At 38.9% G+C, this 27,468-nt stretch overlaps 2 protein-coding genes and 1 non-coding gene across 8 annotated transcripts in view; 1 reads left to right on the top strand and 2 right to left on the bottom strand.

Annotated features, from left to right (window-relative positions):
• USP14 (ubiquitin specific peptidase 14) overlaps positions 1 to 25,921 on the top strand; it is a 65,057-nt gene extending 39,136 nt beyond the window's left edge. For 5 of the 6 annotated variants that reach the window (XM_053571394.1, XM_053571393.1, XM_053571392.1 and 2 more), the window contains 11 exons: positions 6,991 to 7,049; positions 8,715 to 8,845; positions 9,709 to 9,789; positions 10,075 to 10,160; positions 11,834 to 11,948; positions 16,499 to 16,564; positions 16,718 to 16,810; positions 18,721 to 18,849; positions 21,638 to 21,698; positions 22,297 to 22,404; positions 23,886 to 25,921. In XM_053571394.1, the coding sequence (XP_053427369.1) occupies positions 6,991 to 7,049; positions 8,715 to 8,845; positions 9,709 to 9,789; positions 10,075 to 10,160; positions 11,834 to 11,948; positions 16,499 to 16,564; positions 16,718 to 16,810; positions 18,721 to 18,849; positions 21,638 to 21,698; positions 22,297 to 22,404; positions 23,886 to 24,037 (1,081 nt within the window). In that variant the 3' untranslated portion in view covers positions 24,038 to 25,921. Of the gene's footprint in view, positions 1 to 6,990; positions 7,050 to 8,714; positions 8,846 to 9,708; positions 9,790 to 10,074; positions 10,161 to 11,833; positions 11,949 to 16,498; positions 16,565 to 16,717; positions 16,811 to 18,720; positions 18,850 to 21,637; positions 21,707 to 22,296; positions 22,405 to 23,885 lie in introns of those variants that run through there. The other variant, XM_053571395.1, reaches the window with a different exon arrangement.
• On the bottom strand, positions 15,027 to 15,108 carry LOC128572197 (small nucleolar RNA SNORD74). The gene has a single exon (XR_008376105.1). It is a non-coding gene; the product is annotated as a small nucleolar RNA SNORD74 (small nucleolar RNA).
• Positions 25,922 to 26,668: 747 nt separating the features above from the next.
• THOC1 (THO complex subunit 1) overlaps positions 26,669 to 27,468 on the bottom strand; it is a 74,970-nt gene continuing 74,170 nt past the window's right edge. The window contains exon 21 of the mRNA XM_053571402.1: positions 26,669 to 27,072. Coding sequence (XP_053427377.1) covers positions 26,777 to 27,072 — 296 coding nt within the window. The 3' untranslated portion in view covers positions 26,669 to 26,776. The remainder of the gene's footprint in view (positions 27,073 to 27,468) is intronic.

Raw genomic sequence — 27,468 nt, 5'->3', positions numbered from 1 at the left:
ATTCACAATGTGGAACCATCACTGCAATCAAATTTTGGAACATTTTTTTTTTGCAGTTTTTGGCCAGGGCTGGGTTTGAACCTGCCACCTCCAGCATATGGGGCCGGCACCCTACTCCTTGGAGCCACAGGCACCACCCAATTTTGGAACATTTTCTGCCCTATCCAAAAAAACACTTCGTACTCATTCCTGTGCTCTGTAACCTACCTCCAGCCCATGCCTAGCAAAACATTTTTCCTACTTTACCTTTTCTTTTTTTTTTTTTTTTTTTTTTTTTGCAGTTTTGGCCAGAGCTGGGTTTGAACCTGCCACCTCCGGCATATGGGGCCAGCTCCCTACTCCTTTGAGCCACAGGCGCCGCCTTTTCTTTTTTGATACATAGTCTCACTCTGTTGCCCAGGCTAGAGTGCCGTGGCCTCAGCCTAGCTCACAGCAACCTTAGACTTCTCGGTTCAAATGATTCTCCTGCCTCAGACCCCCTAATAGCTGGTATTATAGGCGTCTGCCATACATCCAGTTAATTTTTTTTTATTATTTTTTAAAATGTATTATTATTTTATTATTATTAAATCATAGCTGTGTACATTAATGCGAGCATGGGGCACCATACCCTGGTTATAGACCGTTTGACACATTTTCATCACACTGGTTAACATAGCCTTCCTGGCATTTTCTTAGTTACTGTGTTAAGACATTTATATTCTACATTTACTAAGTTTCACATGTACCATTGTAAGATGCACCGCAGGTGTAATCCCACCAATCACCCTCCCCCCTCCCTCTTCCCCTTCCTCTCCCCCTTCCCCTTATTCTTAGGTTATAACTGGGTTATAGATTTCATGTGAAAGCCATAAATTAGTTTCCTATTAGGGCTGAGTACATTGGATACTTCTTCTTCCATTCTTGAGATACTTTACTAAGAAGAATATGTTCCAGCTCCATCCATGTAAACATGAAAGAGGTAAAGTCTCCCAAGACCAGAGATGTTGGCGTGGATGTGGAGAAAAGGGAACACTTCTACACTGCTGGTGGGAATGCAAATTAATACGTTCCTTTTGGAAAGATGTTGGAGAACACTTAGAGATCTAAAAATAGATCTGCCATTCAATCCTATAATTCCTCTACCCAGAAGACCAAAAATCACATTATAAGAAAGATATTTATACCAGAATGTTTATTGCAGCCCAATTCATAATTTCTAAGACATGGAAAAAGCCCAAGTGCCCATCGATCCACAAATGGATTAATAAATTTGTGGTGTATGTACACCATGGAATATTATGCAGCCTTAAAGAAAGATGGAGACTTTTTTTTTTTTTTTTTTTTGAGACAGAGTCTATCACCCTGGGGTAGAGTGTCATGGCATCATTATAGTCACAGCAACTTCAAACTCTTGGGCTCAAGCGATCCTCTTGCCTCAGCCTCCCGATTGCCGGGACAACAAGTACCCACCACAATGCCCAGCTATAATTTTTTTTTTTTTTTTTGTGATTTTTGGCCGGGGCTGGGTTTGAACCTGCCACCTCCAGCATATGGGACTGGCACCCTACTCCTTGAGCCACAGGCACCGCCCCCCCAGCTATAATTTTTTAATTATTTTTAGGAGAGACCATGTCTTGCTGTTGCTCAAGTGATCTTGAACTCCTGAGCTCAAGGGATCTTCCCAGAGTGCTAAGAATATAGGCATCAGCCACCACACCCTACCTACTTTCTATCTTATCGGTTTCCCCATGCTAAGCATTTCATATAAATGGGATCATAATATGTGGTGTTTTTGCTGTAACGTGTAATATCTTAAAAGGTAAGATAGAAGTCTATTAAGTTTTTGTACTTAATATTTTCAATATTTATTCATTTCATGGCACGTATCAATACTTCATTCCTTTCTTATGGCTGAATAACATTTCATTGTATGGACATACCACATCTTGTTTATATCTTGATTGAAATTTGGATTGTTTCTGCTTTTTGGATATTATAAGTAATACTGCTATGAACATTCATGTTTTTGTGTGAACAAATTATTTTCATTTCTGTGTTATGTACCTAGGAGTGGATTGCTTATTATCATATGGTAACTGTACATTTAACTTTTTGAGGAATTGCCAAATGTTTTTTCAAAGTACCTATATCATTTTACATTCTCACCAACAATGGACAAGGGTTCCAGTTTCTCCATCTCAGTGCTAATACTTGATATTGTCTTATTATCTTTCTTTGATTATGGCCGTCTAGGGGTATGAAGTGTATCTCTTGATGTTTCTTATTTACATTTTCCTGATGACCACTGATGTTGAGCATCTTTTCATGTGCATATTGGCCATTTGTATGTCTTCTTTGGAGAAATGTCTGCTTAAATTCTTTTTTTTTATTGTTAAATCATAGCCATGTACATTAGTGCAATCAAGGGGTACAATGTGCTGGTTTCATATACAATCTGAAATGTTCTCATCAAACTGTTCAACGTAGCCTTCATGGCATTTTCTTAGTTATTATATGTGGACATTTGTATTCTGCCTTCAGTAAGTTTCGCCTGTACCCGTTCTAGGATTAACCATAGGTGTGACCCCACCCATTACCCTCCCTCCACCCTAACCTCCCCCCTCCCTTCCCCTTCCTTGGCCCTTTCCTCATAGTCTTGTGCTATATGCTTAAATTCTTTACTTGTACGTTAGATGGGTTATTTGTCCTCGTTATTTTGTTGTTTTTTATTTGTTCTGGATACAAGTTCCTTATGGGATGGATAATTTGAATAATTTGCAGATCTTCCATTCTGTGAGCTTATTTAATTATTTTTCAAATAGAGACCAGGTTCTCAACTCTTCTACCTAGGCTGGAGCACAGTGGCCTACTGTATAAACTCATATTCTCTGGCTCATTGAAGCCTTCTGCCTCAGCCTCCCAAGTAGCTGGGCCTATAGGTATGTGCCATCATGCCCTGCTAATTTTTAAATTTTTTGTGTACAGACAGGGTCTTACTTTGTTACCCAGGCTGGTCTCAAAGTCCTGGTCTCAAGTAATCCTCCTGGCTTGGCTTCCCAAAGTGCTGGGGTTACTGGTGTGAGCCATGGTATTTGGCCTGTTTACTTTATTGATGATATGTCTGTAACATAAAAGTTTTTAATTTTGATGTAGTTTTAATTTTTTCTTTTATCACCTGTACTTTTTGTGTCATATGTAAGAAACCATTGTATAATTCTAGGTCACAAAGACTTACTACTTTTTTTTTTTTTTTTGAGACAGAATCTTATGTCGCCCTCAGTAGCATGCGGTGACATCATAGCTCACAGTAACCTCAAACTCTTGGGCTTAAGTGATTCTCTTGCCTCAGACTCCCAAGTAGCTGGGACTACAGGCGCCCACCACAACACCCAGCTATTTTTTTTTTGTTATAAGAAACTTATCACAAAGGAAAAGCAATATCTAAAGGAATAATGGCCAAGACTATCCCAGGGCTGAGTTCGAACCCTCTAGCCCCAGTGTATGTGGCTGGTGCCCTAGCCACTGAGCTACAGGCACCCAGCCTACTGTCTTGTTTTTTAAGAATTACAAAAGAAGGTCTGTGACATTGTGATTAATCTTGTGTTGGAAGTAGGTGTTCTGGGCCTTATTCTTTTGGGTGTGAATATTTAATCAGACAAGACACAATATCTATCTTTAAGACACTTTTAGTCTTAAGAGAAAGACTGTGAAGTAAATGCATACTGTTTCATGAATCTGCCTTGATGGAAAATACAGGATGCTGTGGAATATTTAAGGGGGTGCCTACAAAACATGTGTCTAAGGGAGAGCTTGGAGAAGACTTAGGAATTGGTCTGTCTGTGGGGTAGGTATTAACACAGCCTGGGTGAAAGGTAGAGGAAGTGTGAGAGTGGACTAGAGGAGGAGAGTGAAGCCAACAGACTCAGTGAGACTGGAGCGCTGCTCGGAGCAGGGTGCTATGGAGATGTGGTACGTGGGAGGTTAGCAGGGGCCAGCCAGAGATCGTGGAGTCATTTTTATGGTGTGTGGACTTTGTTTTGAGGGCACAGGGGAATACTGGCAGATTGTGAGCAGAGTGCTGACATTTGTGTTATCCTCAGGATTCTGGGTAGCTAAGATTACTATTATTTTGTTCTTTAATATGTTTTTCATTTTTATTCCAGCTTACAAAAATTGCCTGGTAGAATCTTACTGTGTTTTTTAAGAGTCTAAGTGTGGGTTTTCTTTTTTGTATGATTTAGTGCTCAGTGAACACTTTAGTCTGAAGACTCTTGTCTTAAACTCTGGGACAGTCTTGGCTATTATTTCTTTAGATAATTGCTTTTCCTTATGATAAGTTTCTTATAAATATTAGAATTTCTAGATGCTTTTCATGTATTCGCACTAAATTTTTATGAGCTGTGCTCAGTTCTAACTTACATTTCACTGATTCATGTCTACTTTGTTCATATATCTGCTACTTATTTACTGTGACCACCTGTTGTTTTTTGTAAGCTTGTTATTAATTTTTGGATGTCTCTGAGGCGGTGAAGTGTTTTTCTTGTTTGGTCCTTTTATACTGTATTCTCTTCTGTCCTAATCGCACAGCATCCACATGAGCACCTGGCAGGGGCGGCTTTGTGGGCAGCACCCCGAGAAGCTGCTAGCTGAGCTGTCTTTGTCTTCTAAGATTTCCTCTTTACTTTTGCTTCTGGGATGCTTTTTAGATTTAAGTTTTTATTCCAAGGAGAGTACTCTTTCATGTTTTAGAAAGAGTTTGTGTAAGTGGGGGAGATTTTTTTTTTTTTTTTTTTTTTGGCCGGGGCTGGGCTTGAACCCGCCACCTCCGGCATATGGGACCGGCGCCCTACACGTTGAGCCACAGGCGCCGCCCAAGTGGGGGAGATTTAATCTTGTGTGATTCTATTTTCTTGAAGGCAAAAGAAATATTTTTGAATTCTAAATTTTCTCGAGAGAAAATTGTACTTACTAATATAAGTGAATTAAGATGAGATGGGGTGTTATGTCTTTGGTAAGATGGCACTACTGATAAAATAGGAATGAAAAGAACAGAGAAAAATCCCATCCTGAAATGCTGAGGATCATACAGATATTTAGGAGAACTTTTATGTGGTAGGTTCTAGAGAGTGAGGTGTTTAAACATAAAGAGTAGAAGGTAAGTCTGTTCACTCAAGAGAAATAGGCTGGATTAGCATAAGAGGCAGTGAGGGCAAAGAGCTGTGGCTACAGATAAAGTCTAGTTGGCTTGAAGCTGCCTGATGGTGGAATGTCAGCATAAGGCTGGAGTTAGGTTCTTCATTTACAACCTAGAGTAAAAATTATGTGGAATAAAAATCGCTGTTAAATTCTATAAATTACTCATAAAGACAGTATTACATGACCATATTTTGTGTTGTATTGGAGATTTGTGTTGTATTGAGCCCTGGTCTCTTGATATGTACAACATAACTGGTTTTTCTGTTAGCAGTTATTAGAATGCTGTTTTTCTTTCATTGAGCACCAGTTGAAGCGGTTAGCTTGTACTTGAAAACCACACAATATGAAAATACATACCTTTTAAACACTAAATTTCACTCAGTACAGTGAGATGGAGATGCTCATATTATGAGAAGCACACAAGAAGTGAGACACTAAGGGAACAGTTGCTCTCCTCAAGCTGTCTCCCTGGGTAGAGGGCCCTGGCATCACAGCTCACAGCAGCCTCCAACTCCTGGGTTCAAGGGATTCTCCTGCCTCCGCCTCCCAAGTAGCTGGGATTATAGGCGCCTGCCCACAACGCCTCCTATTTTTTGGTTGCAGCCGTTATTGTTGTTTGGTGGGCCCAGGCCGGATTTGAACCCGCCAGCTCAGGTGTATATGGCTGGCGCCTTAGCCGCTTGAGCCACAGGCGCCAAGCCTTAAGTGTATGATTTTTTATTTGTTTTCGATCTAATGCTTATTTCTTCCTAATTATTTCTGAGATTGTTTTCTTTTCATTGTAATTAATAGACATTTTTGTTTTGCACTATTTTCAGGAAATGTTTGTTTTATATGAGTTAGACGAGGGGAAAGAACCTGAAGTAGATTTTGTCTAAACTCCCTTTTTAGCATTCCCCCCCCCCATAAAATGCTTAGAGGAGCAAGACCAGAAGAGTACACCATGGAATATTATGCAGCCTTAAAGAAAGATGGAGACTTTACCTCTTTCATGTTTACATGGATGGAGCTGGAACATACTCTTCTTAGTAAAGTGTCTCAAGAATGGAAGAAAAAGTACCCAATGTACTCACCCTTATTATGAAACTAATGTAGGACCTCCACATGAAAGCTATAACCCAGTTACAACCTAAGAATAGGGGGAAGGGGGAAAGGGAGGGGAGGGAGGGGAGAGGTAGGTGGAGGGAGGGGGATTAATGGGATTACACCTGCGGTGCATCTTACAAGGGTATATGTGAATCCTAGTAAATGTGGAATGTAAAGGTCTTAGCAAAATAACTAAGAAAATGCCACGAAAGCTATGTTGACTAGCGTGACGAAAATGTGTCAGACGGTCTATGAACCAAGTGTATGGTGCCCCATGATCATACTAATGTACACAGCTATGATTTAATAAAAAAAAAAAAAAGAATAGGGAAAAAAATAGTAAGATGGTAATAATCTCAGAAACTTTCTGTGGAGGGTATCATAATAAGTCCTTTTAACTGGTTTCTTCTGTTATTTATGTTTGCTTTATGGGCTCTTCGCCCGTTGCTCCTACATCAGGGCTGGCAGATTCGAACCCGGCCCAGGCCTGCTAAACAACAATGACAACAATAACAAAAAATAGCTGGGTGTTATGGCAGGCACCTGTAGTCCCAGCTACTTGGGAGGCTGAAGCAAGAGAATCACTTAAGCCCAAGAGTTTGAGGTTACTGTAAGCTGTGATGGCCACAGCACTCCACCCAGGGCGACGTAGTGAGACTCTGTCTCAGAATAAAATAGAATAGAAAAGAATAAAATAAGTAAAATAAATTTGCTTTATTGTTCTAGGTATGCAGGTGCCTTGCGAGCTTCAGGGGAAATGTCTTCAGCCCAGTATATTACTGCAGGTCAGTATGTTAAATATACCATTGTTTAGTAGGGGGCATACATTTTATTTTTCATTCACAATTTGGTACTTTTTTTATTTATAAAATGTATTTTGTAAGACATCTTAAGATTGGAGTATACTTTATACTTAATATTAAACAGCTTGAAACCTATGATCAAAATTATAAACCAGTAATGCCTGTCCTTTTTGAAAAATAATCTTTGGATGTGGGAGATTAAATTATGATTTTGGTTTCAGTTTCTGTGGTATAATGTCTCTTTGGGAATTACTTTGGGGATAGCAAGAGACAGATATTATCATAGTTGATGTGATCATTTTAGAAGAGAGTATTAGTGGATTTTAGTATGAAGAAATCTGCGTGAGGAGAAACAGAAATCTTAAAGGTTAGAAATAATTTGTTTCATTGCACGAGATCATATTTCCCTTACCCAATTTCAGACATTTTTACAAATGAATACTATAAAATTGTTGGGCTAGGTTGATAGGAGTTTTATAGCTATGCTTTTTTTTTTTTTTCCTTCCTAACAGCTTTATTGACATATAATTCATATCCATAGCCTTGGCGTCCCAAAGTGCTGGGATTAAAGGCATGAGTTACCATGCCCAGCCCCAGTATTGGTTATTAAAAAATTCTTTTTCTTCAGGATTCAGTTGTAGGATCCGATACTGAATTTAGTTGTTATCACATCTCATTAGTCCTTTTTAATCTAGATTTTGTTTCTTGGTTTTTTTCTTTCAAGCTAATGAAATAAGTACTTGATACTAAATCTTAAATCATCTGGGTTTTTTTGTTGTTGGTGGTGTTTGTTTTTATGTATCTTAAAGTATTAAAATTAAAGTATTAAAATTTAGGCTTTTATTTTATAAACAATTAACTTGGTTGTGATGCCTAAATTTCAGCCTTTCCTCCAAAATACTTTTTAAACCTTATATTTAGTTTTGTTGTTCAGGAACATTTTCTTGAGCCTTGCTTTTTGCTGAGCCGCTGCAGGATTTTCTGGGTTGAGTCTATATTATAAGGACAGATGACATTTCACATTTTGGTTATTAACAAAGCAAAACAAGTTGGGATAAGTTTTTCAGTACATAAAGGACGGGCAGGGTGTGATAACTGGAGTATTTGCGTGAGAGTATTAGCTGGTGGGAGGGGATAAATATGGGGAAGGTTTTGAAGAAGGCACATCTGTTTTGGGTCTTAGCCGTTCCATAGAGGCAGGAACTGTGTTTAAGCTGCCGGATTTTGGTATCCAGTTCAGTAGACGGGAACCAGCTTTAGAGGGAGTTAAGCTGGGAGTGGTGACCTGATGGCCTGAGAGTGGCAGAACAGTAACTTAATGCCTGCTTGATTCCTAGACAGAGGGGTGTTCTGTGTTGAAGTAATGCCCTCTTGCTTTGTTTGGGAAGACAAAGGCTGACAAGGGGAAGGAGGGAGAGTTAAGCTCAGAAGTTGTTCATAGCTAGTGATTGCATTATAAAGTTTTGTGGTGAGTTCTTAAGATTTAAAAATGAATATTTTTCTCTCATTAAGGAGTCCAATAATTGCAAAAGGATAAATATATTTAAAAATAGTTAAGCAGGATTTTTATTCATATTAAGAATTAATTTATAGTAGCAGGTATTAAGTATGTCATTGTTTTACTGAGGCAATCTTTTTGTGTTTAAGCCCTTAGAGATTTGTTTGATTCCATGGATAAAACTTCTTCTAGTATCCCTCCCATCATTCTACTGCAGTTTTTGCACATGGCTTTCCCACAGTTTGCGGAGAAAGGTGAACAAGGACAGTATCTTCAGCAGGTAATCAGGGCAAGATGTTTTTGTCAGTAAAACTAGGCTTTCTATACTTAACGTACTTACTGGAACATACTTGGAAATACAGATAGCACTCTGTTCCAGTTCATACCACCATTATCTCTTGCCCAGGGTCGTGCTGTAGTCTGTTAACTGATCATCTTCTGCTTTTTCCCTCTGCAATGTCTCTCCACACAGCCCTCAGTGTCCTCTTTAAACTGTAGGTAGGATTATGTTGGTCCCTTGTTCAGTAACCCCTGGTGATTTTTCTGCCCTAGTCCCAAATCCTCTAGCCGCCGACTCCCTCTCTGAGCTCATCGCTGCCGTGTTCTCCCCTTGCCTGCCTCCCTGCAGCCAGCCTGGCTTCCGTGCTCTTCCTAAAACGCTTCAAGTGGCCTCTTCCTGCAGGGCCTTTCCTCCTGTTCCTTTGACTGTTAGGTAATTATAGGGGTGGTTCCTTGACATCCCTCAGGTCTCACGGCAAGGTGAGACTTCAGGCTTCAGCCTTCCCTGACCGCCTTCCTGAGTTAGCTCCTTTCCCTTCCCCTGATCACTTTCTGTTCCCCTGCTGCTGATTTTCTCTCATAACCCTTCTCTCTGAATGAATTTCTATTTTCACTGCTGTGTGTTCCTTATGTCTAGAACAGTGTTTAGCATGAGTAGCAGATGAGAAACTATCTGTTAGATGAATGAGTAGTTTGTAATTTTTTTTTTTTTGAAAATCATATAAATAATACCTGATTTGAGTTAGTATTTTTAAAGAAGAAAACAGCTTTCTTCTCTATGGAAACAGCAGTTATTTTGGAAGGATTTTATAGACCAGAGACTGTCACTGCAGGATTACTTCCAGTGTAATTTTTTAATCGTAGGATGCTAATGAATGCTGGGTACAAATGATGCGAGTATTGCAACAGAAATTAGAAGCCATAGAAGATGATTCTGTGAAAGAGGTAATTGAAATATGTTTGTGATTGTAGACTTTTAATGTACCTTGAGGTTTCTGTTTACCCCCCTGTCCCCACAAAAGCTTGAAATATAATCATCTTAATAGTTTGGTATTGATTTGACTACTTTACATGCTTACTGTGCAGTTGAAATTTGAAAGCTTGTGTTTGACATTTGAATTTAATGTAAAAAGCTTAAACGTGTTATTAAACTGAATTGTGTAGAAGGAAATATACATTAATATCTGTATAAAATAAAATTGGAATTTGTATTTCTTTTTCTTCCTACAGACAGATTCTTCTTCTGCATCAGCAGTGACACCTTCTAAAAAGAAGAGTTTAATTGATCAGTTCTTTGGTGTTGAATTTGAAACTACGTATCCTTTATGAGCCAAGATTTATATAGACCAGTGTTTCTCAACCTTTTTAATCTCATGGCACATTTGAACCTATGTCTAAAAAAAGAATATACTGCTTTGAACTACTTGTGAAAATAATTTCATTAATGATTTTAAAAAATGTTCATGGGACACCAGTTTGCTGCTACAAACTGGTTGAAAATCATTGGTATATTGGGCGACACCTGTAGCTCAGTGGGTAGGGCACCAGCAACTTACACAGAGGCTGGCAGGTTCAAACCCATCCTGGCCAGCTAAAATCGACAATGACAACTGCAACTAAGAAATAACCAGGCATTGAGGCGGGTGCCTGTAGTCCCAGCTCCTTAGGAGGCTGAGGCAAGAGAATTGCTTAAGCCCAAGAGTTCGAGGTTGCTCTAACCTGTGATGCCACGGCACTCTACCGCGGGTGACATATTGAGACTTTATCTCAAAAAAAAAAAAAAGAAAATCACTGGTATAGACTGTATTCATAACTTACTAATGGAAGTGAAGGTGTGCATAGTGTATAGTTGACTGATTTGTGTGGTGGATACACCAGAAGAAAAATTCTTCAGAAGTTTTTATACCTAGAAAATATAATAGGAATTTGGAAGAATACACCCATTTGAGTGACTTTGAAGGTTAAATAAGATATTAATTTTTTAATACTATTTTAAATAAACTGAAGGATTTTGTTTTTGTTTTGTTTTGAGACAATCTCATTTTACCTCCTTGGGTAGAGTGCTGTGGCGTCATAGCTCACAGCAACCTCAAACTCTTGGGCTCAAGTGATCCTCATGCCTCAGCCTTCCAAGTAGCTGGGACTACTGGAGCCTACCACAACGCCCAGCTCTTTTTAGAGACGGGGTCTCACTTTTAATTAGGCTGATCTTGAACTTCTGCACTCAAGCAGTCCACCCACCTTCGCTCTCAGAGTCCTAGAATTACAAGCGTGAGCCACCATGCCTGGCCTTATTGTTTTTTTTCATAAGAACACTTTTTTTTCTTTTTTGAGACAGAGCCTCAAGCTGTCGCCCTGGGTAGAGTGCTATGTTATCATAGTTCACAGCAACCTCCAACTTCCTGGCTCAAGTGATTCTCCTGCCTCCGCCTTCCAAGTAGTTGGGATGACAGCACCTGCCACAACGCCTGGCTATTTTTTTTTTTTTTATTGCAGTCGTCATTGTTGTTTGGCGAGCCCGGGCTGGATTGGAACCTGCCAGCTCAGGTGTATGTGGCTGGCGCCTTAGCTGCTTGAGCCACAGGCACCGAGCCAGATTAATAAATCTTGAATTCAGGGAATTCAAGATTTATATATTCTTTTCTAGGTCGTGGATGAATAAAATTAGAAATTAGATTTCTATTTATGTGCCTTTGGGTTGTTAAGACCGTTTTAGTAATGAAACCAAACTAAATACCAGCTTCCATTTTGTTTAGAATTTACTTAAGTTTATCTTTAATACATACACGTTCAGTACTTTTTTGTAGAGTTGTGGGTAGTCAAATGAGTTTTCTTAAGTATGTTAAAATGAATCTCTGTTGGGAAAGAAAATGTTTTAAATATCAGTGAATGATACTAATAACTTTAATACCATTAAGACAACATTATATTCAGGATTATATAATAGATTGAATATCTGTTGGCATATTCCTTATCTGACTTTATGAAGCATGAAATGCACAGAATCTGAAGAAGAAGAAGTCACCAAAGGAAAGGAGAATCAACTTCAACTTAGCTGTTTTATCAATCAGGAAGTCAAGTATCTTTTTACAGGACTTAAATTGGTAAGGATATTATAATTGTTATGATTTGCAATCGCGTATTTATGAATGTGCCTCCTCACAGTGAGCATCAGTGCTCACTGTGCTTCAGTGGTCATTTGCAGACGTGTGTAGAGCAGCACAGATTGCACTGCCTGACACGTGATCGCAGCTGTGGTCAGACAAGGCAGTGCCGTCTGGTGTTACACACCTCTCCTGCTGCAAACAAGTATCATCTTAGCAGTAATTTTAGTGCTACGTTTTTTCATTTTTGTGCTTTCTTTGGTGACCTTGCTGTTTAAAATGATTCCCAAGCATAGTACTGAAGTACTGTCTTTTCTTTCTAAATGCAAGAAAGCTGTGCTGTGTGTTAGGAAAACACATGAGAGTAGCTTCATTTGGGCGTGAATTGGCTGCAAGTTTGTTAATGAATTAACTCTGTAACTGCATATGAACTAAGGCGACTTTAAACAGAGATGCATGTAAAACAAGGGAATGTGTTGAATAGCTGATGAAATATTGTGACTAGAGGTTTGTAGGAACGTAACTCTGTATTTCCCCTAGGAGCACTGGTTGAATATTCATTAAATCAGTCCTCATGGTAACTTTGTAGAAAATAACTACTGTGAATAACAAAAATCAACTGTATAGTTGGAAATCAAACAAACTTTAACTAACTTCATTTCATAAACAAAAGCATTTGCCTGGTTGTGTAGCCTAATAAATATTGGGAGACTTTTTACTAACCAATATGGATATTTCTTTGTTGCACTTGCCACACTGAAAAGTGGCAGCTAAAGCTTTATGCTGAGCCTCTTAGAGCACTAAAGAAATGCTGAGTTAATCTATGCTTACGTTTTCTTACATGAAAATGATAGTAACTAGAGAGTCATGTGGACTCTAGTTAAAAGAGAATTCACATAAAGCCATGACTGCTTCGTCTCTGCTTTTAACCATTTAAAGGTGATCATATAGCGTTATCTAAACCAGAACACTTTGGAAAATAAATGAGAATGTATTATTGATGATGTATAAAGTGGGATTGTGCTATGCAAATCAGGGTATAGAGTTCTGCTATCGTGCTCCCTGGCAGTTGAGGCCCTAGAATTTACCTTAATTTGTGTGGCAGAGCCAAAACTCGAACTTGCTTCTCTCAGTATTCAGTCTAGTGCCATACTAAAGAAAGTACAGTCACATAAAATGTAGACTTCTACTCTTCTAATGAGCAAATTGATAAAATGTAACAGTTTTGTGTGTTACCTCATTAATTGGGTTTGATTTGGGGTCTGTGCCTATCTCTTAAAGGAGCTATCAGTTTGAACTATTCTCTTTTCATAGTTTTTATTTTTATTGATTGATTAAGACAGAGTCTCACTCTGTCACCTTGGGGTAGAGTGTCATGGCATTATAGCTCACAGCAACCTTAGTCTCTTGGGCTCAAGTGATCTTCTTGCCTCAGCCTCCCAAGTTGCTGGGTCTATAGGCACCTACCACCATGCCCGTCTGTTTTTATTTTTATATTTATTTTTTTTTGAGACATAGTTTCAGTATGTCACCCTTGGTAGAGTGCCCTGGCGTCACAGCTTACAGCAACCGCCAACTCTTGGGCTTAAGTGATTCTCTTGTCTTCGCCTCCCAAGAGCTGGGACTACAGGCGTCTGTGACAATGTCTATTTTTTGGTTGTAGTTGTTGTTTGGCAGTCTTGGGCTGGGTTCGAACCGTCCAGCTCTGGTGTGTGTGGCTGGCTCCCTAGCCACTGAGCTACAGGTGCCAAGCCAGCTTTTTTTTTTTTTTTTTTTTTTTGAAAGAGACAGAGTCTTGCTCTTGCTAGTCTCAAACTCCTGAGTTCAAGCAATCCTCCCACCTCGGCCTCCCAGAGTATTAGGATTACAGACGTAAGCCACTGCACCCACCTCTTTTCATAGTTTTTAAATTGTAGTTTGCATGATTCTACTGATTTCAAAGGCACTGATAATTGGGATTGTTTATTTAAAAAATTAGCCATTGTAACATCTAGATATTTGAAGAAGGGCCCAGAGGGCAGAAATTAAAAACAAGTTTGTCTGTACTCTTTGCATCTCTTTTACCATAACCAGTAAGGACGGGTTTATGAAGGAGAGTAGTGCCACAGAGTCGGTGAAATAGGAGGAGACCTTCTAGTAGGTCTTCTGTGCAGAGAACCTGCTTGGGCAGGAGGTGGAGTTGGGAGGCATTGAGGCGAGGCAGGGATTATATTCATAAGCAAGATGATTTGCTATCAGAGATCTCATCTATAGTTTGGGGTGACTCTGGCAAGAGGAAGAATTGGTAAATGAAGACGTGTAGGAAGGAGAGACTGATGCTCTTTGCTTTGTGATACTAAGTGGAGAGTTTACGGTGAGGTGATGTGGATATGAGCACAGTGACTTTCTAGAGAAATTCATTTGAAAGTACACATGTACCAGCTAACCACAGAGTTCAGTCATATAAATTGTGATGTGTGGGTTTCATGGCATCAAAAAATGAAGTATAAATGTTAATTGCAGAGTGTAGAGTTGAATGCTTTGCAGAGACTCTACAGGATGATTATTTTCTTCACAATTTTATAAAATCATGGGAAAAATGCTATGTTTTGCTGTGTAACGTGTGCTCCTGTACATAGTGTGCACCCACATGTCTCCCCTGCCCACCGGCCAAACTTTTAAGAAAACACCCCTCAAGAAAGTGGCCTGCTCTCAGCTGGGAGAGACCCATCTGGGAAGGGCTTCCCTAGTGCAAATCCACTGCCCTCCCATAGCCATCTACTCTGTGAAGGCTGCCCCTTTTCTCTCTCCTGGGCACCCTTCCCTGCCTGTCACATTGAGAGTGCCACCGAGATAGGCACCATGTGTCCACTGTGTGTCTGATGAGGTTAGAGGTTCTTGGGCCCTCTAGGCAAGCTGGCAACCAAGCAGGACTTCGCAGGATTCCTGGTGCTCTCTGCACAGCCCGGCCTTGGGTCTCAGCCCTCACCCCTCATGGCCAAGGCCCCTTTTCTTTTTTTCTTCTTACGTCTTTCCAAGATCTTGGGGCCCCTCTTCTTAATCACAGCACTGGGCAAATCCTCTCAGGTGCCTCAGCACACTCTGCAGTCAAAGCATTTGGCATTCATCAGCTCTCAGATGTCCCTACCAACCAACCCAAGCTTCTTCAGAGGCATATTTTTTTACAACATTAGAAATAGTAGAAATTATTTCTTGAACATAGTTTTATGTCATAGTTTATAAACATAGCCAAATAGTTTCTCAGGTTTTCTACGTGTACTAACTTATGTAATTCTAATAACAGCACTGCAAAGTAGATACTATTGTGACCTTTTAGAAGTGATGCCTGGGGCTATTCCTGTGGCTCAAAGGAGTAGGGTGCCTGCCCCATATGCCGGAGGTGGTGGGTTCAAATCCAGCCCTGGCCAAAAACTGCAAAAAAAATAGAAGTGATGCCTGGAGGGGATAAATACCTTTTCTAGTGTCTCACAGGCTGTAAGAAGTAGAAAGGTGATTGTTGGCTGGGCGCAGTGGCTCACACCTGCAATCCTAGCATTCTGGGAGGCTTAGGTGGGTGGATTGCTTAGTTCACGAGTTCAAGACCAGCCTGAGCAAGACTGAGACCCTGTCTCTACTAAAAATAGAAAAACCTGAGGCAAGAGGATCCCTTGAGCCCAAGAGTAGGAAGTTGCTGTGAACACTCTACCCAGGCCAGGGGGACAGCTTGAGACTGTGTCTCAAAAAAAAAAAAAAAAAGTGATCATGATGGTTAAGATTTAATTTCACATCTATTAGATTAACAGTAGTTTTCTGTGTTATGACTCTTCTCAAACTTAACAATAATTTTTGGTGGAACATTTTTATACCTAAAGCATAGGAATAAGTTTTCTACATTGTCTTAATATTCCTTTAGTATGAATATTCTGATAATACCAAAACAAGAATGACAGAAGGCTTTCTTATGTTATATAAAATGCAATATAGATTTTCTGAGCATCATTTGGGTCATAACTTGAAGACTTCAAACATTATTTACATTCAGGAGTTCACACTGGTATAAATTATTTGATACTTTATCAGAATTGAACAATGTCTAAAAGTCTTTCTGTGTTACTCATATTGCTTCTCAATGCTATGCATCCATTGATGTGTGTTGTCTATTAGGTTGTGTTAATTTTTAAGGAATTAGAGGTATGATTCTATATTGTAGAAAAAAATTCTTTGAAACTAATGTTTGAGTCAGGTGTGATTGCTCATCCCTATAATCCTAGCCCTCTAGGCAGCTAACGTGGGAGGTTCGCTTGAGCTCAGGAGTTCCAGAACAGCGTGAGAAAGAATGAGACTCCCCATCTTTATAAAAAATAGAAAAACTAGCAAAGTGTGTTGGTGCACACCTGTAGTCCCAGCTACTTGGGAGGCGGAGGCAAGAGGATTGCTTGAGCCCAGCAGTTTGAGGTTGCCGAGAGCTGTGGTAATGCCACTACTCTAGCTCTGGGCTGACACAGTAAGACTCTGCCTCCAAACAAACAAACAAAACTAATGTTTGATCTTTTGCTAATGTTCTTTTTTAGCGACTTCAGGAAGAAATCACCAAACAGTCTCCAACGTTGCAAAGAAATGCTTTGTACATCAAATCTGTAAGTTGTATAGTTCTTTTGAAATTGAATTCCATTTCATTGATATTTCCAGTTAACTAGTTTTACTTAGTCTTTGTTTATACCACTAAGGAATTTAATAAATTGTGTGATATTTGGATGTGAAAGGATTTCTTTCCACTTTTCTCTCTGCAGTCCAAGATCAGTCGGCTACCTGCTTACTTGACCATTCAGATGGTTCGCTTTTTTTATAAGGAGAAGGAGTCTGTGAATGCCAAAGTTTTAAAGGTTAGTAATGAACTTCAGTTTGTTTATAATTCTTTGAAGGCAATCTCTGACTTATAATGGGGTTTCTTTATTCCTTTGGAGAGTTAAGCTTTCTTTGAAGTGTATAGAGGAGTTAAAAACATTAGACAAGTGATTTTTAAGCAAGAATGTATGTTGGAATTGTTTTTTGTGGAGGAGGGGGACCAACTCTAACTCTGTCACCTGGGGTAGAGTGCCGTAGTATCATAGCTCCCAGCCACCCCAAAATCCTGGGCTCGGGCATGCTTCATGCCTCAGCTTCCTAAGTAGCTGGGACTACAGGCGCCTGCCCCAGTGCCCAGCTAGTTTTCCTATTTTTAGTACAGATGGGGTTTTGTTGTTGCTCAGGCTGGTCTTAAACTCCTGAGCTCAAGCAATCCACCTGCCTCAGCCTCCCAGAGTGCTAGGATTATAGGCAGGAGCCACTGCACCTGGCCTGTTATACTTTCTAATTGTACTTGGCACCTGGCTTCTCCCTTTCAGCCCCAAACATCTAATTAAGTATTGGGTGGAGCCTAGTGTATTACATATTTTGGAAGATTAAGAAATTGTTCTGATGGATCTTTTGTACACTACAGAAATACTGCCCCAGACCAGCTCCTCAGTTTCAAAGATACTGATTTGGGTTTGGGGATGAGAGTAGGTAGGGAGGAGGCACTATGACACACTGCTCTGTTGTAGGTGGTACCTTTCTTCTAGGTAAAAGGAGAGAGGGTTAAATTATTGGTGCCCAAAGAGTACTTAAATTGAAATGTCTTAGGGGTGGGCATGGTGGCTCAGGTCTGTAATCCTAGCATGCCGGGAGGCCGAGCTGGGTAGATTGCTTTGGCTCATGAGTTCGAGACCAGCCTGAGCAACCTCATCTCTAAAAATACCTGGGCGATGTGTTGGGTACCTATAGTCCCAGCTACTTGGGAGGCTGAGTGAGACAAGAGAATTGCTTGAGCCCAGCAGTTTGAGGTTGCTGTGAGCTGTGACACCATAGCACTCTACTGAGGGTCACAAAGTGAGACTCTGTCTCAAAAAAAAAAAAAAAAAAAAGAAAAAAATTGTAATGTCTTGATTTAGGAACCAGCCTAATGATTCGTTTGTGTGGTGCTATAGCTCTATTGCATATTTATTTATTTATTTTGAGACAGAGTCTCATTTTGTCACCCTCATGGCGTCACAGCTCACAGAAACCTCAAACTCTTGGGCTCAAGCAATTCTCTTGTTTCAACCTCCCAAGTAGCTGGGACTACTGGTGCCCACCACAACTCCAGGCTGGTTTTAGAGGCGAGAGCTCCCTCTCACTCAGGCTGGCCTTGAACTCTCCTCGGCCTCCCAGCGTGGTAGGGTTACAGGCATGAGCCACTGGGCCCGGCCTTTGTTGCATGTTTACTTATTCATAGTACATTTTCCAGTATCCTTAGTGTTATATGGGAAGGTTAAATTTAGTTTAAATATCTGTAAGTGTTTACTTTAGATATTTATTAATATATTATTGAACTTTACACATATAGCACAATTATTTCTGTGTAAAATTATATTTAAAATGGGAAAAAAATTTGTAAACTCGTTTTGGGGATACATTATTTTCACAGGAACTTGTCTAGTATTTTGGAAATATTTCTTCTGTCATGTAAATTTTGCTACTTCCACTGTGCTCAGTTCTATGAGTGTGGAATATTTCATGGAAAAACATGTTTGAAAATTTCCTGCCTTCAAGTTATTCTTGAAAACTTGTCGCATGTTTATACACTAAGAGGTTTCAACTGCAGATTTCCAAGTGATTTTCTTAGACTTTATTTTCAACTTTATTTTTTATTATGAAATTATTACTTTAAACATGTGATAGGTATTTTAATAACAAATATGTTTATACATATTTCTTCTTTTTGGTTTGCACATAGGATGTTAAATTTCCTCTTATGTTGGATGTGTATGAACTGTGTACACCAGAACTTCAGGAGAAAATGGTCTCTTTTCGATCAAAATTCAAGGATTTAGAAGATAAAAAAGTGAATCAGCAGCCAGATGCAGTAGGTTCTTATTGCTGACTTCATGCTCTTAATATCTAATCTCTGCTTGGTGCTCAGCAGTACTTTGCATAGTTAATTTGCTAGTAAAAATAGGTGAAGCCATATTCTAATTGGCACGTGCACACATCTTACATATATTGGTGCAAGCTTTTAAAGTTTTAGGAATATTTTACATGAGAAATAGGAGCTTTATGTACGATGAGTGAGCCCTTTATGGTAGAGTTAATGTTTTCTTTCCCTCTGTAATCTGTAGCTCATGTTCCTTTTATATTATCTTCTGAAAGCACTTTTTTTTTTTTTTTGTTTTTGGCTGGGGCTGGATTTGAACCAGCCACCTCCTGCATATGGGGCTGGTACCCTACTCCGTTGAGCCACAGGCGCCGGCCCATGAAAGCATTTTATATAAAATTTTATCTAGCATTTTCAATGTGTTATTATTTTCCTAGTGTGTGTGTGTGTATATATATATGTATATATATATAATTTTTTTTTTTTTTTTTTTTTTAAAGAGATAGGGTCTAGAGTATAGTAGTGTGTTTATAGCTCACTGCAGCCTTGAACTCCTGAGCTTAAGTGCTCTTCCTGCCTGAGCCTTCCGAGTACCTGGAATATAGGCAAATACCCACTTCACCCAGCTAATTTTAAAAAAAGTTTTCTGGCTGGGTGTGGTGGCTCATGCCTATAATCCTAGCACTCTGGGAGGCCGAGATGGGTGGATTGTCTGAGCTCAGGAGTTCGAGACCAGCTTGAGCAAGAGTGAGACCGTGTCTCTTTAAAAGAAAAAAAAAATTGCCAGGTATTGTGGTGGTGTACAAGTCTTATGCTTCTTTGTTTAAATTTACTGCTAAAGTAGTTTCTAATTTTGTAAATGCATTGTTAGTTTCATTTTCAGATGTTCATAACTAGTGTATATAAATATAACCAATTTTTATGTAGTAGTTTTATATACTGAATTTATTTATTAGGTTATTTTTCCCCTCTTATTTTTTGGAAGAGATTATATAGAATTATAGAATTGGTGTTAATTTTTTTTTTTTTTTTTAGATATTTGGTAGAATCATTTGGAACAGTTTATGTCTGGAGATTTCATTATTAGAAGTTATAAAATTATAAATTCAATTTCTGTCATGGTTATAGAGCTTATTGAAAGGATCTGTTTCATACTTGTTTTGGTAGTTTGGCTTTTTGTAGAATTGATCCATTTCATTTAGCTTATTTGTGTGTAGTTGTTAGACGTCTGCAGGGTGAGATCTATTTTATTTCATTCCTGATATTGGTAATTTTTATCTTTTTTTTCCTTTGCTTAAGGATTGTAAATTTTACTGATCTTTCCAAAGAACTCTGTTTTTCTGTTTGTAATTTTATTTTTATTTATTTATTTATTTATTTTCTTGAGACAGAGTCTCACTATGTTGCCCTTGGTAAAGTGCTGTGACATCACAGCTTACAGTAACCTCCAACTCTTGGGTTTAAGTGATTCTCTTGCCTCAGCCTCCCAAGTAGCTGGGACTACAGGTGCCCGCCACAACGCCCGGCTAGTTTTTGGTTGCAGTTGTCATTGTTGTTTGGCAGGCCCAGGCCAGGCTTGAACCCGCCAGCTGGGGTGTATGTGGCCAGCTCCCTTACTCACTGAGCTACGGGCACTGAGCCTAGATGTTTCATCTTACATAAAAAAGTATGGTTAACGTGATTGCCATTTTTTGTTGTGGAGTCCTTTGACTTCTTGCTTTCCCAGCTATCTTCAAACTGCTGGCATTGTCTTAATTACCATTATCGTTTTTAAGAGCTTTATATCTTATGCCTAGATAAGTTTAACTTTTTTTTTCTTTTTTTGAGACAGTTTCAAACTCTTGCCCTGGATAGAGTGCTATGATATCACAGCTCGCAGCAACCTCAAACTCTTGGGCTTAAGCAATTCTCTTGCCTCAGTCTCCCAAGTAGCTGGGACTACAGGTGCCCACCATAACGCCCGGCTAGTTTTTGGTTGCAGTTGTCATTGTTGTTTAGCAGGCCCGGGCCGGGTTCGAACCCACCACCCTTGGTCTATGTGGCTGGCACCTTGCCAGCTGAGCTATGGGCACTGCCAAGTTTAACTTTTTCATATTTATACATTGAAATGAATTGAGGCAGTGAAATTGTGCCTCTCTTAATGTAGTTAGTCTGCTGAATAAATATTTTGGTTAATTTGGGCTGAACTGACAGGTGGCCAGGACTTATGGGATTTAATATAAATTGCAGTGATTTAACTTTTTATTTTTTTAAGCTATTTTTTTTGTTTTCACCTATGAGGTTAGACAATATTTTGATAAAATCAGGGAATTGAGTTTTCCTTTTCTTCCTTAGGGCACCATTCAGGGGTCCTCAAACTTTTTTAACAGGGGGCCAGTTCACTGTCCCTCAGACTGTTGGAGGGCCTGACTATAGTTTAAAAAAAAAAAAAAAAACTATGAACAAATTCCTATGCATACTGCACATATCTTATTTTGAAGTAAAAAAACAAACCGGGAACAAATACAATCACACTGCCTCATGTGGCCCGCGGGCCGTAATTTGAGGACCCCTGTACTTCTCTATTCATTGGTATGGCCTACGGTTGGAAGTTGGTCATAACATCCAAGGGATCTGTTACTGTGCTATAACAAAATTATATATTGTTAAACTGTAGTTATGGCATTTTAGTAATTTGTCTCTTTGCTTTACATTGTAGATATAAATATTTGTGAAATTGAACACTAAGAATACAAATTTTATTTCCAAAATCATGACTTAAAACTATTTTCTCTCTTAGAGTGATAAAAAGAGTAGTCCCCAGAAAGAAGTAAAGTATGAACCCTTTTCTTTTGCTGATGGTAAGTAAAATTTTCTTTCAACTGAGTTATTGTATGTGTGGGGTTTTTAAGGTAAAACGACTATTTTGCCACATATCTTTTTTCTACTATGCTTTTTTTTTTTTTTAATTCAGGCTGCTTGAATCATTTACCTTAATATGCCATACAGTAAAATCACTTTTTTCATTCTATGAGATATTTCTTAAAACATCAATCACAAAGCCTTAATTCTGATTGGACAGTAATATCTTATTGGATTCTAATGAAGTAATACTTTGGTAATGTGAGTTATTCTTTTTATTTTTTGAGACAAAGTCTCACTTGTCACCCTCTGTAGAGTGCTATGTGATCACAGCTCACAGCAACCTCAAACTCTTGGGCTCAAGTGATTCTCTTGTCTCAGCCTCCTTAGTAGCTGGGACTACAGGCCTGGCTATTTTTTTTTTCTGGCTCGGGCTGGTCTTGAACCCGTGAGCTCAGGCAATCCACCTGTCTCGGCCACCCAGAGTAGTAGGATTATAGGCGTGAGGCACCGCACCAGCCCTTAGAGTTATTCTTGATTGTTACCTCACTTGAGAAAGCACATTGTCTAATGTTAATGATTTATGTCTTTCTTTAGATATCGGCTCTAATAATTGTGGATACTATGATTTACAAGCAGTGCTAACACACCAGGGAAGGTCTAGTTCTTCGGGTCATTATGTGTCATGGGTAAAAAGGAAACAAGGTAAAGAGTCTATTTTCTTCCCAAATGTTAAAAAATGTATTTATTATAAATTTTATATCATTGTTTTTAAACTTTTTGGTCTCCATAAAAAGGAGGTCTTTTAGGGAAGTCTCTCACTTTATCTTCATAATTATTGAGGCCCCAAAGAACTTTGTTAATGAGGTTTGTGTCCCCTGCCCCACAAAAGTGTTTTATTTTTAAGACTACTTTAAGACAGGGTCCAGGGTGGCCTCCTGGGCTTACACAACCCTCAGTTATACCTGCCTTCCCAGAAGGCTTTGTAGGGCAGCTGGTAGGGCATAGGGCAGATGAACCCAGGCCAGAGCTGAGGGGAGGGCAGTGGGGAGGGTCAGCAGGCTGGGGGAGGACGGATGAATGCATCCTTCCAAGTGGAAACAAGCTGCTCTTAGGGTGCTTTCCTCAGAGAAGCTTGTAACTCTCAATTTCTTTTTTTTGATAGTTGACAAATTTTCTTTGTTTTTTATCTGCATGACTGTAAAAAACAAATAGTGCTATTGGCCACTTTGGTAGAAACTTGGTGTTCTATCCAAAGGATAACATCCTTCGGACAGGTTTTATTTCCAGCATGACATGACAGCAGCAGCTTCTTCACACAGCAGCGTACCCCAAATGTTCGCCTTCACTGCTTACAGTCTGTCCATCTTCCTCCGCACAACAGCAGCCTCATAGAGCTCTGTGAAAGTAGCCCCCAGCTTATATCTCTTACTTACTAATTAGAAATCCAAACTGAGAAATTTAAAAAATTAATTATTTTTTTGAGACAGAGTCTCATTTTGTCACCCTTGGTAGAGTGCTATGGCATCACAGCTCACAGCAACCTCAAACTCTTGGGCTTTTAAGTGATTCTATTGCCTCAGTCTCCCAAGTAGCTGGGACTACAGGCACCTGCCACAATGCCCGGCTATTTTTAGAGATGAAGTCTTACTCTGGCTCAGGCTGGTCTTAAACCTGTGAGCTCAGGCAATCCACCCACCTCAGGCTCCCAGCATGCTACAATTACACGTGTGAGCCACCGTGCCCAGCAAATTAATGAATTTAAAAATGACATTAATGAACACGTTGCATATTAATGTAAATAACATTTTTAAATTGGCATTTTCCAAAACAAGGAATGGTTATTTACATTTTTATACATAATGTTTCTTTCCCCCGGCTCCCCGCTAAAAGACAGCTGGATTCTTCTATCAGTTTCTGCATTTAGTCTATTATATTATCACACTTTACGTAGCCTCTGGAAAATTTCAAAAGTCCTCTCAAGAGAAAGAAGGTAGAAAAGGAAAATAATGTTTTAGATAGTGTTATTGAAATAGTTGTAACCTCAAGACCCTGCAGCAGTCTGGAGCCTGAGCCACGGTGTAGGCAGAGAGTGCTGCCGGGGGGGAAACCACTCAGGACCTGTTCTGCAGTAGAACTCTGAAGAGAGTCATGTATAATATTAATTTTTTCTTCTTGTTATTTAGATGAATGGATTAAGTTTGATGATGATAAGGTCAGCATTGTAACACCGGAAGATATCTTGCGGCTCTCTGGTGGTGGAGACTGGCACATAGCTTATGTTCTACTGTATGGGCCTCGCAGAGTTGAAATAATGGAAGAGGAAAGTGAACAGTAATCTTCATTGTAACTATTTATGCTTAGGTGTGAAATAAATACTATTTGTTGATCATTTTGGTAATCCAGAAGTTTAAAGAATGACATTTTAGGTGGTTTTATTTTTCCCCTCATATGGAACAAGAGGGCAGAAGTAGACCACTTCACCTAGAAAATGACATAAAAGAAAACTGTCTTTGGATTGCTGCCTTGTATAAAGGTGACAAGAAGACATTTTCTAAGTTTATTGCATTAATTTAAAAAAATGAATTGAAATGCCTTTCAACCATTACCTTCTGTGATAAATTTTCTCACTTTTCAGTCCAAGGTTCAGCAATTGGATGTTTATTGCACACCTATTACCTATTTGTTGTTCTCGCATGGTTCACACCACCATTCAGTAGCTGTCCATCCTTTGCCTTATCTAATAAAAATTTTTCCAGGAAGGTGGAAAAGGAAGTGTTCCTCTCGTTGTGTTACTCAGTGCTGCTGTCCGTCCCATGGAGACATGGGCACAATCAAGTATTTGTCCAGCCTTACTGTTGCTGGCTTTTCATGACTTTAAAATAGTGGTCAATAATAGCATAGCACATTGATTATACATTTATTATTGTCTCTCTGATGTACTAGGGGCTGTACATTTAACTTCAGAATGGTTTTGTAGTAATCTTAAAAAAATGTTGACAAGCTCTGGGTGTTTATTTTTAGAAAATGAGGATATTTAATAAAAAAAAGAGGGATTAATAGCTTTTGACCTCAAGTCTTTTGTTTTTTGAGTGTTGGAGTTTGGCTGAAGATTCAGATATGTTTAATACTACATAATTTCTGCAAATGGTCGATATTACTGTGCTGTTAACCATTGATTGAAAAATACCATCTTTGCCTGCCCGTATTATGTTTAAAATGAAATACAAAGTTGTAAAATTAGTAGACTTTGCTGAATGCAGTGATGTTATCTCAAGATTCATTCCTTGGCTTAGTTGTTTTTCCTAATTCTCAAAATCTTAACGTCCATTTCGAAATTTAACATTAGTGATTTTAAAGTAATTGTGAAAAACACCAAGTGTATGAGATATTTAAATATGATAGAGGTTTCTTACATTTTAATACATTCTAATTATCTTTGTTTCAGAGATTGCTAGTGAAAGGATAAAGAATGGATTTTAGCTTGTTTGATTTTCTTTGCGTTATTCATAGAAATAAAGTTTGGGGATTATCATGACATCTCATCTTTGCTTAGGTTGCTTTAATGCTCTGCAGAGTGTAACACTGGTGACTATTAGATTCCTAGAGAATAATGGCCATTTTCCTCTCAAATCTAATATGATGTAATCTGAGAACACTAGGCGAGAGAAAATTAGCATTTCAGGGAAACTTCTTTGTAAATATCTTCCTCATCTAACTTAGTTGGCAGTCAGCACTGTTGGGTGGGGGTATGCAGGCTACAGTGGGGAAGAAGTGTAGTGATTCCTTTATGTTTGTATGCCACTTTGCAAATTCTTTATTAACTGTCTCATTTGGTTAGAGCAATTTTATGAGGACATGAATTTAGAAATTAGAATTTTCTGATTTGCTGGAGCCTTGTATGGAATGTATTAGAATTTTAAAAATTGTAATTCCTTGTCATTATAAAAAACTTGATTTCATCTTATTTGGTCTAAAAATATTATTCCAAAGAGATTTTTTAAGTAGAAATGGGATTTATGCCAGTGTTGTTTTAAACTTAGTAGGACTTCAGCCTTGCGTGTAAGGTATTGAGAAGGGAGAGTAGGCCAAAAAATGTCTTGGTTCCAGAATGTGCCTTATATGCTGTGCCACTAACACTGAGGCCATTTTAACATTAGAGCTGTGCTACGTCCACAGCTTGACTAATTAGTGAAGTTAGGCCCAAGCAAGAACATTTATACCGTAATACACACTCAGTAGCCCTTGTTCAGGATTAAAAACAATGATTATCTAAGAGTCCTAAAGGGAAATGCTCATGTGAGAACAGGAAAAGTAGATGGTGTTCTCTTTAGCCACTACTCTATAGAGCCTTGCTGTGTCTAGGGTGCTTTCACACACATTTGAACTTCACAGTAATCCCTGAGGTAATTGGAAGTCTTGAGAGGTCAATAAATTTTGTAAGGCTAGATAGAAGAATGAGGTTTTCTTTTAAAGTTGGGGGTCGGCAAACATTTCTGCAGCAGTGGGCCAAGCAACTTCTCTTTTAGGCTTTGTAGGCTATAAAGTATCTGTTGTGACTACTTAGCTTTGGTGTTTTAGTACATCTGGAGCCAGAGACAGCAGGAGTGAGCAGAGCTGGGAGGGGCCAATAAAATTTGAATCACAAAACCCTGGCAAGCAGACCATCATCTGCCGATCCTCTGCTTTAAAGCTGAAAAAGAATAGCACTTGTGGTCTCAGAAAGTGTTATTCTGGTAACTATTAACAGCATGCAGGAAAGTAATTTGGTATAGAAAATTAACATCCCTTAATATTGCTTACTTTAACTTCATTCTAATTACATTTAATTTATTTAATAAAAAATATTTGTGATCTTGAGGTCACTTCATTATAGGCCATTTTCCCATACCTCTCATCTTCCCCAAACTCTGGCTTGAGCCAATATGTGTTCTGTTGTTCTTGGAGCACAAGTCAATTGTACAATAACTGTTATAAAAATGTTTATTGTTTACCAAAACCAGTGGACCTCTTATCAAATGCTGCTTGGTAACAAAATCTTATCACAGTTTTAATAAAAAAAAAAGAAAGAAAGAAGCTAACTATTTGTCTCATTGTCATTAGTTAGACTTTCTGCAAGGTCATTTAGTCCAGACTTATTCAGTGCACTGATCAGATTCTCGGGTGTTGCATGTACTCCTTCTTGATCTTGCCAGGCAACTAGGAGCTGCTTAGCTCTCATCTTCATGTCTTCACTATCACACTCAATCTGCCTAATTTCTGAGTCTTTCATTTCCAAATAGGGAGCCAGAATCTTCCAATGTTCACCAAGCTTGTTGGCAAAAACTTCTATCTGTTCCCCTGTTACAGGTTTGTCTCGCCGAACATCAGGACCTGGAAAACAATAAGTTATGATTGCATGTGTCCTTATACTTCACACACAAGTATATAGCAGACCTGGAATGCTGTGGGCCAGCGGATTATTAATCACTTTCATAAGCTTTATTTTAAAGGGAGATAATTCTTTTTTACAGTCTCCATAAGTTGACTACTGCTCTTACAATCATGATCAAAGCTGTAATACAGTTGTTACCTCTATTACAATTATGAAGACATTCCCCCAAATCAAACCACTCCCTCTATAATCCCCAATAAGTTAACAGAGGTACTGGTCACCTTCAAATGTATCTTCCTTTTTAAAGTACCATTATTGCATTTTATGCAATATTTTTACAGTTTTTATGCAGTGTAACAGAGCTGAGATAAAATGGTAGCTGAGAAGTAGACCAA

This window comes from Nycticebus coucang, chromosome 19 (genome assembly GCF_027406575.1).
Source record: "Nycticebus coucang isolate mNycCou1 chromosome 19, mNycCou1.pri, whole genome shotgun sequence".
In the NCBI taxonomy this organism is placed as follows: Eukaryota; Metazoa; Chordata; class Mammalia; order Primates; family Lorisidae; genus Nycticebus; species Nycticebus coucang.
The sequence above is the reverse complement of the archived record's forward strand: the minus strand, read 5'-3'. Positions and strand labels throughout refer to the sequence as shown.